General features: G+C 42.5%; 1 protein-coding gene across 1 annotated transcript in view; it reads left to right on the top strand.

The window, feature by feature from the left end:
- The window catches only part of pibf1 (progesterone immunomodulatory binding factor 1), a 155,306-nt gene that overhangs the window by 66,202 nt on the left and 73,455 nt on the right, over nucleotides 1-15,649 (top strand). Inside the window, exon 11 of the mRNA XM_070891392.1 lies at nucleotides 13,027-13,192. Within this exon, the coding sequence (XP_070747493.1) occupies nucleotides 13,027-13,192 (166 nt within the window). The remainder of the gene's footprint in view (nucleotides 1-13,026; nucleotides 13,193-15,649) is intronic.

Genomic DNA, 15,649 nt, shown 5'->3' with positions numbered 1-15,649 from the left:
CACCTGGTTCCTCGCTTTGCCATTCACAACAACTTCACTAGATTATGGTGTATCCTGCTGAGAATGGTCCAGAATTCACTGCAATGGCGACATTGGTGGCCAGTGCCATAAGTTAGACTGGTCTGCTCCACAATACCAGGGCCGAACTTCCACCACAATTTGCTGAAAGAATAATTAGAATACGCTGCCACGAGCAAAGCAGAGGATCAGGGGCTGCATGGCCAATGGATAGTTAAGAATATATTTTGCTTGTTGATTTCTTTGGGAATTTCAACCTCAATTACTTATGTTTATTTATATTCACCAACAAATTACTGAAAGCTATAACAAGAATAAATTTAGAATGATCTAAGCTGGCAAAACCACACTGACAAAATGTGAGTTGTATCATTATGGTGAATATTTTGAGTGAAAGTATAGTTTCCCTTTGGTTTCATACATGTAATTAGCAACTGTATAATTAGTTGAAGCTTGAGCAGCTGATGTTTTTCTTTCCCTCTTTATTTCTTTTCTCCTCTTTCTTTCTATCTCTCTTGTCTCTTGTGTTAAAATTGATCTGCCACTTAATCCTGGCTTGATGCCTTGGTTCATGTATTTTGTGAATCTTGGGCGGGAACGTTTGTTTCCGTTCCTATAATGTGTAGTCCTATAATAGAAATATAGTGGAATTAAAAAGGAAGATGAAATAGCAGCATGTACTTGTTTTCGAAAGCCCTCCAGCACCATTCTTTAATGATCACAGTGGCATTACTTCAGCAAACTTGAAATTGCCATTGATTTTAAAGGTGTAAATCTATCAAAATTAGCTGGTCAACTTTTTTTGTAGAAGGAAGCAGTGGAGAGACACAAATGTTGCAGAAAGGAGCTGGATCTTTAGGCCTGGGATGCTTTTAATTATATCGATTACAAACTTGATTTTTTTTGTTGCAGAAAATGTTTGCAGCTCAAGTCCCATAATTACTTGGATTGTTAACCTTTATCTGGTGTGTTGGCTCTTCCTTTGTCATTCAAAGTACTGTTGCATTACAAAAATGTGTAAATATTGACCAACTTTAAATACTGTTGGTTATCTTCATGCTTACACAATTCAGTTTTTATATACCCTGGATATAAATATCCATTGGATTGATATATTAGATGAAACAAGGAAAATAAATTCTATTTTCTTTTAATAACTTCTCCATCTGGCAACATTATTTAACAAACAAATTAAATACAAAATTGTATGTCACAATATAAGCGACTGAAAGTATCACCACCTTGCTGTCAATCCACCATATTCAGATGTTTTATAGCAACAGTATTATACTCGTGTCGAGAATAGAGGCAGCAATGGTATTGTTTCTTTTACAGTTGGCAATGAAATTGGACTCCTTAGATTGATTATCTTGGCTTTATGACTCAATTGTTTAACAGTCTGACTTTAGTACTTCAGCCATCTTCAAAAAGAGGAGCTCTGAGATAGGAACTAGTTGCATCCAGGTGAACACCAGAAGCCATTCATGTGTCATAATGCAGAATACTGCAGTGCTTGTAATAATTTACTTTAAAGCTAAATATAACTTGGTTTAAACAAAATCACTTCCACATGTCATCATCATCATCATAGGCAGTCCCTCGGAATGGAGGAAGACTTGCTTCCACTCTTAGCATGAGTTCTTAGGTGGCTGTACAGTCCAAAACGAAAACCAGTCTCTGTCACAGGTGGGACAGACAGTGGTTGAAGGAAGGGGTGGGTGGGGAGTCTGGTTTGCCATACGCTCCTTCCGCTGCCTGCACTTTATTTCTGCATGCTCTCGGTGACAAGACTCGAGGAGCTCAGCGCCTTCCCGGATGCACTTCCTCCACTTAGGGTGGACTTTGGCCCTGGACTCCCGGGTGTCGGTGGGGATGTTGCACTTTATCAGGGAGGCTTTGAGGGTGTCCTTGTAACGTTTCCGCTGCCCACCTTTGGCTCGTTTGCCGTGGACGAGTTCCGAGTAGAGCGCTTGCTTTGGAAATCTCGTGACTGGCATGCGAACAATGTGGCCTGACGAGCGGAGCTGATCAAGTGTCATCAACATAGGCAGTCCCTCGAAACGAGGATGACTTGCTTCCACGTCAAAAAAAAGGATGAGTTCACAGGTGTTTCGAATGAAGAACCGGAACTACAGCCTCAAGGGTGGAAGGTGCCTGTGCGTGGATTTTTTTAACATGTGGTGGCCGTTGCACACCAGCCACCACACTGCTTGACAGAGCTAGGTTTTGGTCCAGCGGCAAGGATTACCCAAGACAACTGGAGACTTTCTCTGTTGCACGGACCTAGTGCACGCACATATCGCAGTGTGGGATGGCCTGTGCTGCCCCATGCCCCATGGCCCCTGGCCCTGAACTCACGCCTCCCCTGGGCCCCGATCACATCACTCCAGTCTCACAGCTCCTTCGCCCCAATCTCGCCGCTCCTGCTGCATTTGCCCACGCTCCAATCACCGACCTGGACCTTGCTGACATCACTCTTCGCTGCCGTTGCACTCCTGCACCAACTCGCGCTGTACCTTATAGTGGCCTCCACATTGCTCCCGGGGCCGCATGCCGCTCCTTTTATGGCCCCAACCTGCCGCTGATGGTCACAGGTCGGGGCCTTCACGCCAAGTGTGGTCAGTGCTGCGGATGTTGGCCTGGACGAGGACGCTAACGTTGGTGCGTCTGTCCTCCCAGGGGATTTGTAGGATCTTGCGGAGACATTGTTAGTGGTATTTCTCCAGCGACTTGAGGTGTCTACTGTACACGGTTCACGTCTCTGAACCACACAGGAGGACGGGTATTACTATGGCCCTGTAGACCATGAGCTTGATGACAGTTTTGAGGGCCTGGTCTTCAAAAGGATATTTTTCTTTTGCTGGGGAGCCTTTGTAGTTTGTTGTTGTGAAGTAATTCTTGGTTGCTGCCACCTGTCCCTCTCAGTAAAATGATGTCATCTTACCTGTACTTTATAGCTGGAGTGATAATGCTATTGTATGCCTCAGTAAATATGTCGACTATGTCCTGGAGTTGTATTGCATAAATAAACTGTACTGAGAATTGGATCTTTAGGCTTGTAAAGAATAACCTTAATTCATTCATGTCTGTCTACTGACTTATGTATATGCTATGCGTTGATACAGCTGTACATCACTTGTATCCTTGATAAAAGCAAAATAAATATTTTTGAGGATTCCTGGAAGAAAGTGCACCTTACACAGTATAATGCTTGGGAAATGGTTCTCGCGTAAATAAGGAAACACAGCGAGCAGCACCATTTAATAAATATTACACTCTTTCAATGTCCTTTAGTATCTAAGAACTCCTGAACATTGCAGGTTTGAAGTGTGAGTAACTTAATTTTTCCATTGTGTATGTGACATTTATATTTCCTGTTTGTTGTCCTGTGGTAGTTTTTTTTAAATACAAGTAGGTTGTCTTAAGTATTTATTATGGTAGTTTAACTGTGAACTGAGTGATCTGTATAGGTTGGGCAATTTCTTATCAGGATATTTTTCTTTTGCAAGGGAGCCTTTGTAGTTTGTTGTGAAATAATTCTTAGTTGCTGCCACCTGTCCCCCTCAGTAAAATGAGATCATCTTACCTGTACTTTATAGCTGGGGTGATAATGCCATTGTAAACTGTAAGCCACCATGGGGAAATCTTGCATCGGTACCAAATAGGTCGAGATTAATTGAGCAAAAAGTATATCTGATAGGCATGTGTTCTTAGTCATGCATTGCTGTTATGGTGGGGAAGAAGCATGGAAAATTGGAGAAGAGCCATCACCAGACATGTATTTCATATTCCCAAATGACCATTTAGCAGATAGAAGTGTGGAAGCAGTTTGGTTCCTCAAGTTCTCAAATGCATTTCATGCATGACCAAAAGATACAAAAATACAACTTATTGGGCCCAAATTTGGCCAGTACAGATTTCTGGCGCACTCACCAGAGGTGCCCCGCTTTTGTAGAACTCCAAGGGCGCCAAAAATCTTCGGGTCGAGTTTGGCTGGTCCCCAGCCTCTTCTCCATGGTGGCGTAGCATGGCAACTGGATTCGGGGGCGGAGCCAGGTCCTGGCGCTGAAAACAGTGCCGGGACCTCTGCACATGCGCACTAGAGTGTGTGCGCATGCGCAGTAGCTCCTCGCCCCCAGAATCTGAGTGTTGTGGGAGGGGCCGACGCTCGCCGCCCCTATCCCGGGCCAAGTGGCCTGCTGCACAGGCCGGCCGCTGCCTTCCCACGCTGAGGGCTACAAGAGACAGGTTGGTGGAGGGGGAAAGAGTTTTGATCGGGGCGGGGGGGGCGGGAGGGGAAGAGTTTTGATGGAGGGGGGAGGGGGAGGGGAAGAGTTTGGAAAGCAGTGACAGGATCGGTCCAAGTCAGCATGGATTTATGAAAGGGAAATCATGCTTGACAAATCTTCTGGAATTTTTTGAGGATGTAACTAGTAGAGTGGACAAGGGAAAATCAGTGGATGTGGTGTATTTGGACTTTCAAAAGGCCTTTGACAAGGTCCCACATAAGAGATTGGTGTGCAAAATCAAAGCACATGGTATTGGGGGTAATGTACTGGCATGGATAGAGAATTGGTTGGCAGACAGGAAGCAGAGAGTTGGGATAAACGGGTCCTTTTTGGAATGGGAGGCAGTGACTAGTGGAGTGCTGCAGGGCTCAGTGCTGGGACCCCAGCTCTTTACAATATACATTAACGATTTGGATGAAGGAATTGAGTGTAATATCTCCAAGTTTGCAGATGACACTAAACTGGGTAGCGGTGTGAACTGTGAGGAGGATGTTAAGAGGCTGTAGGGTGATTTGGACAGGTTAGGTGAGTGGGCAAATGCATGGCAGATGCAGTATAATGTGGATAAGTGTGAGGTTATCCACTTTGGGAGCAAAAACACGAAGGCAGAATATTATCTGAATGGCGGCAGATTAGGAAAAGGGGAGGTGCAACGAGACCTGGGTGTCATGGTTCATCAGTCATTGAACGTTGGCATGCAGATACAGCAGGCGGTGAAGAAGGCAAATGGCATGTTAGCCTTCATAGCTAGGGGATTTGAGTATAGGAGCAGGGTGGTCTTACTGCAATTGTACAGGGCCTTGGTGAGGCCTCACCTGGAATATTGTGTTCAGTTTTGCTCTCATAATCTGAGGAAGGATGTTCTTGCCATTGAGGGAGTGCAGCGAAGGTTCACCAGACTGATTCCAGGGATAGCTGGACTGACATATGAGGAGAGACTGGATCAACTGGGCCTTTATACACTGGAGTTTAGAAGGATGAGAGGGGATCTCCTAGAAACGTATAAGATTCTGACAGGACGGGACAGGTTAGATGCGGGAAGAATGTTCCCGATGTTGGGGAAGTCCAGAACCAGGGGACACAGTCTTAGGATAAGGGGTAGGCCATTTAGGACTGAGATGAGGAGAAACTTCTTCAATCAGAGTTGTTAACCTGTGGAATTCCCTGCCGCAGTTGTTGATGCCAGTTCATTGGATATATTCAAGAGGGAGTTAGATTATGGCCCTTATGGCTAAAGGGATCAAGGGGTATGGAGACAAAGGAGGAAAGGGGTACTGAGGTGAATGATCAGCCATGATCTTCTTGAAATGTGGTGCAGGCTCGAAGGACCGAATGGCTGACTCCTGCACCTATTTTCTATTTTTTTATACTCAGTTTAATCAGGCTGATAGCACCCATACCCTGTCCAGTCTCGCTACTTGCAATTTTTTTTAGATCTAACATTCCTGTCATAACACTGTCATATGGAGGCTACCTGCACTGATTTCTTAATTCACCGCAAGGTTTTTCTGAGCGGACACAAGTGACCTCATATGCTGGCCTAAGTTAGTTTGGAGTAACATTTAGCTGGCCAAAACGGGCGTAAGTGGCTGGTAACATCCCCTTTTGAAAAATAATCTAAACTTTAAAAAAAAATATAACTAACTCACTTACACTGGAGCAAATTAAATGTGGAGAATTGCAATTTTTAAGTTATTCCAAAAAAAAATCTAATTGCTCCAAAAAAAACGGTGCCTCTCCTGGGGAAGCTTGGGCCCAAAAAATGGAGAGTTGCATCTCCAGTGTCCTGGACAACATTCATCTCGACTAGCATCACCCCAAAAATTAATTGGTCATTCTTCTCATTTCTGTTATTGGGATGATGCTGTGCGGATAGTGGCTACCACTTTTACCTATATCACAACAGTCACTGCACTTCAGCGCAGTTTGTTGTATGCGAAAAGTTTTAGGACATTTGCAAGAGATGTTATCAGGGCTACATAAATGCAAGTCATTTTAGTTATGTTGAACACACCAGTTGTTCAGCATCCACATGTTTGAACTATTGACACGTACCAGTTGAGAGATGGTTACTGCACATGAGGTAATTTGTGTTTGCATAGCAATGCAATCCTTTTAAACATGTATTGGGTCATGAAATTTGTTCTCTGATAACAAACTGAAGATTTAATTAAATAAAAATTATTTGTTTCTCCAGACCAAATTATAATTGTGTACTTTCTTTTTGCAGTAATTGTTTTGACTCTCAGCAAACAAATGAATTCAGTAAGAGCCCCTGGCTCTTGTTTTGGTACTTGTTGACATTATCATTGTGGCTTGAAGATTTAACTATAGTTAGTTCCATTTTAAGAGCACACTTTGAAATGCTAGACTTTCATATTGTTGCTAAAAGACAAAAATATTTTGAAAAAAAACAGCAAGCGAGGTCTAGAAATTTGGCGATTTTGTGACCGGGTTTTTGGTGCTATTTTACCCTTTTTGGCGAAAACCCGGTCGGTAGTAAATTCACTGACCTTTGTGCGATGGTGCTTTCCACGTACCGCTGGGAGAGGAGCGTCGCCGTGCAACACCCGGAATATCGTTTTCGTCTGATATTTGGGTCTCTCCGCACCCGTATTCTGCGCTCAGTACACCGACAAGGTAAAACCTATGGTACAGCCCTGCCAGCAGTGGGAAGTATGAAGACCTGCAAAAAAGGTAAGTTAAAGTTTTTATTTTTTAATTCTTTTTCAGCGATTCGATAGATAAATGTTTTATGAATTTTTTTTCCCAGTTTTTTTTGGGGGTGTTTTTCCCCCTCCTAAGGCCTCTCTCACAGCGGTAGCGGTATCGGCGTCGGACTAAATTTGTCGAAATTCACGCTTTACGCCGCGGAATCCTCGTGCAACACCGATTTTTTTACCACTGAGCAAATTAAAGCCTGAATATCAGGCCCGATAGCAAAGCAAAAACGGTAATTTTGTCGAAAAAATGACGTTTTCGGTGAAAACATAATTTATAGCCCGTGTATGTCTCTTCTGTATTGCTAAACAGTTTAATCTTTTATATGTACCAGTGGATTTACCATTGCCTCCTCACAGTAAATTGGAGGGTTATGCAGTTTTATAAGGACAGGGGTGTTTTGAGTAGAAAGCAATGTATTTATTCTGCTAAGATGGAGCTGTATTTAATATAGCCTATTCTATTTATGGTCAATAAAACTTATTCCTGTAAGTAGATACAGCGTGACATTAATTACAGCTATTTAAAAAAAATATATATATTTGCTTGATTATGATTTGTTATGAATTTAATGAAAATGATGTTTGAGCCAATTAGGTGCAAGTGTGACACTTTCAATTTGATGGATACTCTGGATGCAAGATTTTGTGTGTACATACCTGCGAATGCACAGACAAATATCCCATGGTGTTGCTCATGGTAGGTCAGAAGATTTAGTTCTGGAACCGTTGTCATGTACAGCCCATCCTACCTGTGCTAGCTCTTCACTAGAGCAATACAAATCTAAGCTCATTATTCTGCTCACTCTTCATCGCCTTGTATCTTTCTCTACTTCAGATATTTCAAATGCAGCAGTCTCCATCGGAACCACTATCATGTCACATGTCATGCACCAACAACTCTGAAGAAATTTCTCCTCACCCCTCTGCTCACTCTTCCAGTGATCATTTTAAATTGATGATTCTTCATCAGTGACTCCTGAACCAGAGGAAATAGGCTTCCCCTATTCACACTAACAAAATTCTTGATATTTTTATAAACCTTTCTTGTTAGACCGGCAGATAATGCCCCCCACCCCTCCCAGCCACTGCCATCCACCGCCAGCACTATCAGACCGCAGAGCATCACTCACACTGCTCGTATGCCCAGGTACCTTTATCTCAGTGTTCCCATATGCCAGGACCAGCCCTCCAATGTTCCCATACGGCAGAAATTCCATTCCCACTGCTCCCACATCTAGAGACCTTCCCAATACTCTTAACTCCTGGGACCCTTCTTCAACATTCCCTTCAGATCTCTAATGTACCCATGAGACTTCCATTGCTTCCAGACTTCTCCTCTTAGGCAGTCCCTCGGAGTCGAGGATGACTTGATTCCACACTAAAAATGAGTTCTCATGTGACTGATGAGTCCTATGTGGACCTACAGTCTCTGTCATAGGTGGGGTAGACGGTGGTTGAAGGAACGGGTGGGTTGGATGCTTGGGTTGTCGTGCGTTCCTTCCGCTGTTTCTGCTTGGCTTCAGCTTGTTCTCGTCGTAGAGACTTGAAGTGTTTGGCACCTTCCCGGATGCTTCTCCTCCACTTTGTGCGGTCTTGGACAAGGGATTCCCAGGTGTCGGTGGGAATGTTGCACTTTTTCAAGGAGGCTTTGAGGGTGTCCTTGAAGCGTTTCCTCTGCCCACCTTGGGCTCGCTTGCCGTGTCGGAGCTCCGAATAGAGCGGTTGTTTTGGGATTCTTGTGTTGGGCATGCGGACGACGTGGCCCGCCCAACGGAGCTCATCGAGCATGGTCAATGCTTCGATGCTGGGGATGTTGGCCTGAGCGACAACACTGACATTGGTGCTCTATCCTGCCAATGGATTTACAGGATCTTGCGGAGGCAGCGTTGGTGGTACTTCTTCAGTGCTTTGAGGTGCCTGCTATACATAGTCCATGTCTCTGAAGCATATAGGAGGGCGGGTATCACTACTGCTCTGTAGACCATGAGCTTGGTGCCAGGTTTGAGGTCCTGCTCTTCAAACACTCTTTTCTTCAGGTGACCGAAGGCTGCATTGGCACACTGAAGGCACACGCCAGTCCATTCAAGCTTCCTGCCCCCAATAGCCAGCCACATTCACAGCAATCCAAGTTCTATTAAATCTTTGGATCCTTCCCCAAAGCACACCCAAATCCCAGGACCACTCCCTAATCCTGGAAAATTTCCCCAACACATCACCACTGCCTCAGTTCTGACAAACCCAGAGTCATATTCCATTAATACCCAAGATCATAATTTCTCCCCTCCGAAAGCCAAACCCCACTACCCCTTCTCTTCTCAGTACTGGTGGACCTAACTTGCCATCTTCCTCCATAGCCTTGGCTATCAACAAGCAAGATATAAAAATTGTGGGGGCAGGTAGGAGAAAAATATCAACGGGATAAGATGAGAAAGATTAGGGATTACAGATGGCAGAGGTGTGTGGATGTTGTGGGGCAGCAAATATAGGGAGGTAATAAAGGATAGGGTGAGACTCGTGTAAAGAAGGTGATGGGGTGATACTGAAATGGCCCCTGTGCAAGGATCTCATAAGGTAAGGTTAATGGGGTGCAGTGAAGCAGAAAGGAGTTGATACAGTGGTAAGCGCAGTAGATACAAGTGTAAAGAGGTGGAGAGACACAAAGAGATGGGGTGATAGGAAGGATGGATTGGTCACAGCCAAGTGGGGAGGGACGGAGGGATGAGGTAGCCTCTCTCTGCCTTCCCTTCTGGAAGCATAGTGGGTAAGGGGGGTAGATGGAGGGGTATGGTGGAAATGGTTGAATGGATGCTTTGCAGGGGTAGGGGAAGCAATGGGCATGTGAGAGAGAGGCATAGGAAGGATGTAGGGCCGATACTGGAAAATGTGGTCCGAAGCCCTCAGTGACTCCCATCTATGCCACTCAACACCAACCCATCTGCCCTCACCCTCCCTTCCTTCCCCTCTGCATCCGCTTTCTCCCTCCCTTTCCTTCTCCTCCTCTCCCTTTCCCTTCATACCCCTCCCCTCCTCTGTCCCTTCCCTCCCAGCCCGTGATGCTCACTCCATATGAGTAAGACTTGACGATCCTTAATTATAGTAAGTAGCTCTAGAAAATTGTGGGGGGTTTTTTCAGAATTTTTTTCCAACCTTGATTATAAATTTGAATTTAGTGGATTGCAGCTGCAACATGAAATAAGTACTTGATAACTTATCCAAGCAGGTGGTGAAACTGTGATACTGTACAATCTGGAAATTTGGAAATGAGTAATAATGTTTACACACAACATTCAGTTCAATTTTGATGTACGTTACAACATGATTGATTATTAAATGGTGCTTAATGTAGCAAAGTTAAAATTTTTGATTAAAATGGTTCAACAAACAAATTCATAACCCATGAAAACACCAACAATTTAAAATAAATATTTAGTGAGAAGAGAATTTGCAAAAGATGTTTTCATGAATGAAGTCTTAATTTCACTCCTTAAAGATCTGCACCACACAAAACATGAACTTCCATCATTTGCAAAAAAGTTATGTTGGTCTAAATGTTTCAATCTCTTGTGGAGTGTGGGAGGAGCTGCAGAAAGATTCTGGTTTTATAAATGTTGTATTCGATCATTATTTTAATATATTCGACCAAACTGAAATTCTATGAGGAATTTCTTGCTGCAGAATAGCTTTAGTAAAAGAAGTTGATGTATGTTAGCAATGTTAATGACCAGAGTAATTTGCCACGACATACTTGGGCATGCACAGACTGCAGTTTGTGCGATCAACAGTTTAACGAAGATAAAATACAATTGGATTGCATTTACACTGTTTCATATTTTTGCTTGCAGTAACTCACATGAAGTTTGCTAGAAAGAGCAATAAGCGCATGTGAGTTACTCTTGAAGTTTGCTATTTTTCATGAATTGTACAAATTAAAGATTACAGTACGTGCCCTATTTGCTCGTGATATTAGAGATGTGCTGCAGTGCAGTAAATACATGCTTTGAATGCCTGTAAATCCTTGGTACAGTTGTTGAACATACCCAGAGTTTTTAAGCAAGCAAAAAAAGATTGCTCACATTCAAGCAATGCAAAGTTTCTGAGCCAACAACGACAGATGCTGTGATACAGCTGAGATGTAAAATGATTTAGGAAATTACTCAAACTACATTTTGTTCAGGTCAAGACGAAAAAAGGAACAACGTTTTTGAGATTCCTTTACTATGTCTGGAGATGAGGACTCAGCAATAGCTTGCTGTTAGTGCAAGCTGCCATGAAATCCTTCATAAAACATGGCTACAGCATTTCATAAAGCTTGCCCCTTCATGTGTGGCGCGTTAGGAATGCAAGATGAATGACATTGTTGCAGAATAGCAAGGATTATTTTTGTAACCAGACTGAATACAGTGCGTAAAATAAAAGATAATCATCGAGTTGTACAGCTTCCGCTGCACAAAAATCAAGTTCAAAGTTACCTTGATTGTATCTGTAAAATAAAATAAATTACTGATTTTGTAAGTGTTTCCAACGACTTGAATTGGAAGATGCATTGTTTTTTTATACTATGCACTGTATAATATATTACCAGGGGCACTGTTAAATGGTGATTGGAAAAAGTGAAATTGTGTGTTTAGTATAAAGTATTATTGGACTGTTAATGGTATCTTTAGATTCAAATTGTGGGTTTAGCTCCATGGCTTTGTGGAAACCAAATAATTGCTTTTATCCAGGATAAATACAGTAGGAAGGTATCTGCAATTCCATGTAGTTAACTGGTACTTAGAGAAGAAAGAAAGACGGGTATTTATATAGCGCCTTTCACGACCACCGGACGTCTGAAAGTGCTTTACAGCCAATGAAGTACTTTTGGAGTGTAGTCACTGTTGTAAAGCTTGTGGAAATGTGGCAGCCAGCTTGCACAAAGCAAACTCCCACAAACAGCAATGTGATAATGACTGGATAATTTGTTGATTGAGCGATAAATATTGGCCAGGGCTCCCCTGCTCTTCTTTGAAGTAGTACCATGGGATCCTTTACATCCACCTGAGAGGGTAGTTGGGTCCTCGGTTTAACGTCTCATCCAAAAGACGGCACCTCTGACAGTGCAGCACTCTCTCAGCACTGCACTGGAGTGTCGGCCTAGATTTATGTGCTCAAGTCTCTGAAGTGGGACTTGAACCCACAACCTTCTGACTTGGAGGCGAGTGTGCTACCCACTGAACCAAAGCTAACACCGCATTAAATATCATGCTGAATCGATTATTAATTAAGCATTATTAATTATTCGTTAGTAGGGGGAGAAGTCATTCATTACACGTACAAAAATTATCACTTTTCAGGTATTCACTAAGGTACACAGGCCTGCATTTTACAAAGATCTCACTTTCTATTTATTTTGCTTTATAATATAGTCTTGTCACAGCACTTTGATGTTTGTGAATTAGCTTAAAACTTTAACATTCATTTGCTTTGTCATATCATGATTGGATTTTTTTTTTTGCGTCCCATTTTTTATTTTTTTATTTACGCTGTCCAAAAACAGTCTCTCATGATGGGATATGGTTGCACAAAAGGCAGTGGCCCGCCAGTATCTCACCCAAACGTCCGATCCAATAAGTCTGAACAGAGGTTTCAGCCTAGCCTGATGCTATCCATGTTCATCATGTTCGCCAGGCACTTTCTGGTTAATGGTAATTGAGAGCTTCAGCAGATTTATTTTTTGGCCCTCATCCCTGGACACCAAGTGTAAATGTCAGTGCATCCACCACTGTCAAACCCGAGATCAGCTCACTTAGGGAAAACACACATTGATCTAGGGTAATCCTGGCCTGTGTGGCCTACCATAGCATGTACATTTTAACAACTGACCCTCTGTGGGGGCAGCCTACTTGAATCATATGTTCATTCGAAATGCCTATGGAAATGTGTGCATTATATTCTAAGTTCATATAAATAGACTGAAGGAGACTTTCCATTTATTTTTCCTATTTATCTCTTTCCAGGTTTAGGCAGCTACAGGTCAACACAGACAGTCGCATATCTGATCTCATGAATCAGACAAAGCTAAAAACATTTGAGGCAGAGCGAGCTCAGTTGGTACAAGAGGAAACAGCCAAGAATCTCAAGCAGTGCCAGGTGGAATGTGATAAGTACCAGAAGAAACTTGAGGTAAAGTAATTGTTTTTATGTCAGGGCAACCAAATAGTGTATGTACACAAAAAAATAACTTCACAATACATGAATCACTATATACACAACACTAATTTGATCCACTTTATGCATTGCGCATTTCACTGTATAACTCAATTATCTTACACAATAGTGCTGAAATTCCTGCGCCTGAGATGGTGAACGAGGGCGTAAGTAAAGCAGGGTTGGAAGGGACTGGAATTTGTGGCAGAACTTACTTCTACGTCCCTGCCTCCTTTGTTTGCATCCTAAAATTCCGCTCCTCGGGAAGCAATTGCAATTGGTGGAGCTGGCGTGATGGCGCTCCCTGCCTGTTCCACCTTTACTGTGGCCAACTTCAAATACAACTGCATGAAGCAAGCAGAGTTACTACACCACTGTGGCAGTGGGAGCCGAATGCCATTTTCCCAATGGTAATATTGCTGTTATCAGAGAAACTTCCAATATTTCCTTTTGTAGCCAGGCCATCTTTCCCACAATGTAGCAGTTAGATGCCACTTCAACATCCTTGCCCTTGTACAGAGCAGGTGCCCAAAAAAGAAAAAGAAAGAAAGACTTGGATTTATACAGCGCCTTTCACGACCACCGGACATCTCAAAGCTCTTTACAGTCAATTAAGTACTTGAACAAGGAGCGCCATAAATTATGTGGGTGCCTGTCCCTTTTTGTAAATTATTCCATATCATGGATTTGGGATGGGAGCAATGCCCAGTCAGACTGTCAATCAGAAGTCCCATCACACCATAATCCTGGTGGTGGGGTGGGGCTCAAGGAATGTCTTTATCTAGGGACTTACCATGAACAATGTCATGGAAGATCCACTAGTCTTTGTATAATTTTGCTAGTTATTTTGTATTCAGACTATATACACACGTAACAGTACTTCATGAAACCAGAAATAAATTTAGCAACGTAGCAAACAGTATCACATCGCATACATCACTATTATGCATCTTGCTTGACTGCCTCAAAACAGGAGCACAGTATAAATTAATGTATTCGAGAGGAGGGGAGAAAAGGGTAAAATTTGGAAAAAGTATGACTTCTTTCCTGAGCCTTGTTGTATAATGTGTCCCAAAATATTTAGGAGTTTATATCGGGAACTGGCTATCCCCTTTTGGAAAATATATTTTCCCACTCATGACAGAGCAATCCATGAGCTCTTCGCACTTGTTGGAGGTAAGGCTGGGGGGGGGGGGGGGGGGGGAGAAGGGTTTAAGGAGACAGTTAGTCGTGGAGAAAAGAAGCTAGGGGTCATCTTTCCTCTCCAGGAAGATTCCTGGAGTATTTGGTGGTTTTGGTAGTGGGGAGCGAGGCCCGATAGCACTTGATGTGGTGATCTGGTGATGGATGATTAAACCAGTTGTGTGCCAGATACATTGAAATCTGTGCCCCTTGGACTTGAGGGAGCAAAGATGGGGGTCATACTGGTGGGGGCGGGGGGAGAAACAACCATAATATGAGAGCGCAAAAGTTTTACTGGGGACAGGGACATCAAAGGTGGAGGTGAGGATGTGATTGAGCAGATCAAGAGCTTCAGAAGTATTATGGCAAATGGAAGGCCAGAGGATAGGCAGTTGAGAGTTTGAAATTGCAGCTGTAAGTAACTTGGGGGAGAGTTTTCTTCCAGAAAGAATGCAGGATGTACTTGACGTTCATGGGAAAAATAACAATCAGCAACAGCCCTTAAAAATATGGTGCACTTGAATAGTTATAAAGCACCGCAATCAGATTAAATAAGTCTCAGAGTTCTTAAAGAAAAGGAAAATTGTTTCAGCTCATTAGGCAAAACTGTGGCACCAGAAGTCTGGAAAGTAACACGTTATTCCAATCTTTAAAAAGATCAGAAGCATGATCCTGTGAATTATAGACTGTAACCTTGACTACTATAAATGAAAAAAATAGAATGTACTATAAATGAAGCTTTTGAGTTGGCTCTAACGAGTACAACGAGTGCTTTCCAGAAATAATTAAAATGTTTTTTTTCCAAAATTACCTACGTACTCTGAAATTGGTACTTTATTTTTAAAATTAACAAATAAAATTTTCTCTCAAAATAAAAAAAAATACCAAAGATTCCTGTGGAACCTATAATGCTTTTAGAAAGCATTAGCCCTAATCATGAAGGCAAAGGCAGTCATTAGCAGCCAATTGTTTACCTAAGGCTAGTTGTGTCAGTTTGGAATTCTTTGATGATGGATAGGTGGCCTTTCAGTGGATATTGGATGCCATGCATTTTTTAAAGCATTTGCTGAGACATTCCACTATTTTGAATTCTATCACTTAAGTTTAATCAATGTTCATGGTTTGAAATAGATTATGCAATCAAAATAATTCTTAACCAAACTCATTTCAAAGAGTATCCAAATCTGTGCCTTCTACTGGATTTCGATCCAAATAAGATATCTCGGTTTGATCGCCTTGCCCATCTTTTCT

The sequence above is a fragment of the Pristiophorus japonicus genome, chromosome 10 (assembly GCF_044704955.1).
Source record: "Pristiophorus japonicus isolate sPriJap1 chromosome 10, sPriJap1.hap1, whole genome shotgun sequence".
NCBI lineage: Eukaryota > Metazoa > Chordata > Chondrichthyes > Pristiophoridae > Pristiophorus > Pristiophorus japonicus.
This window is presented reverse-complemented; position numbering and strand designations above follow the sequence as displayed.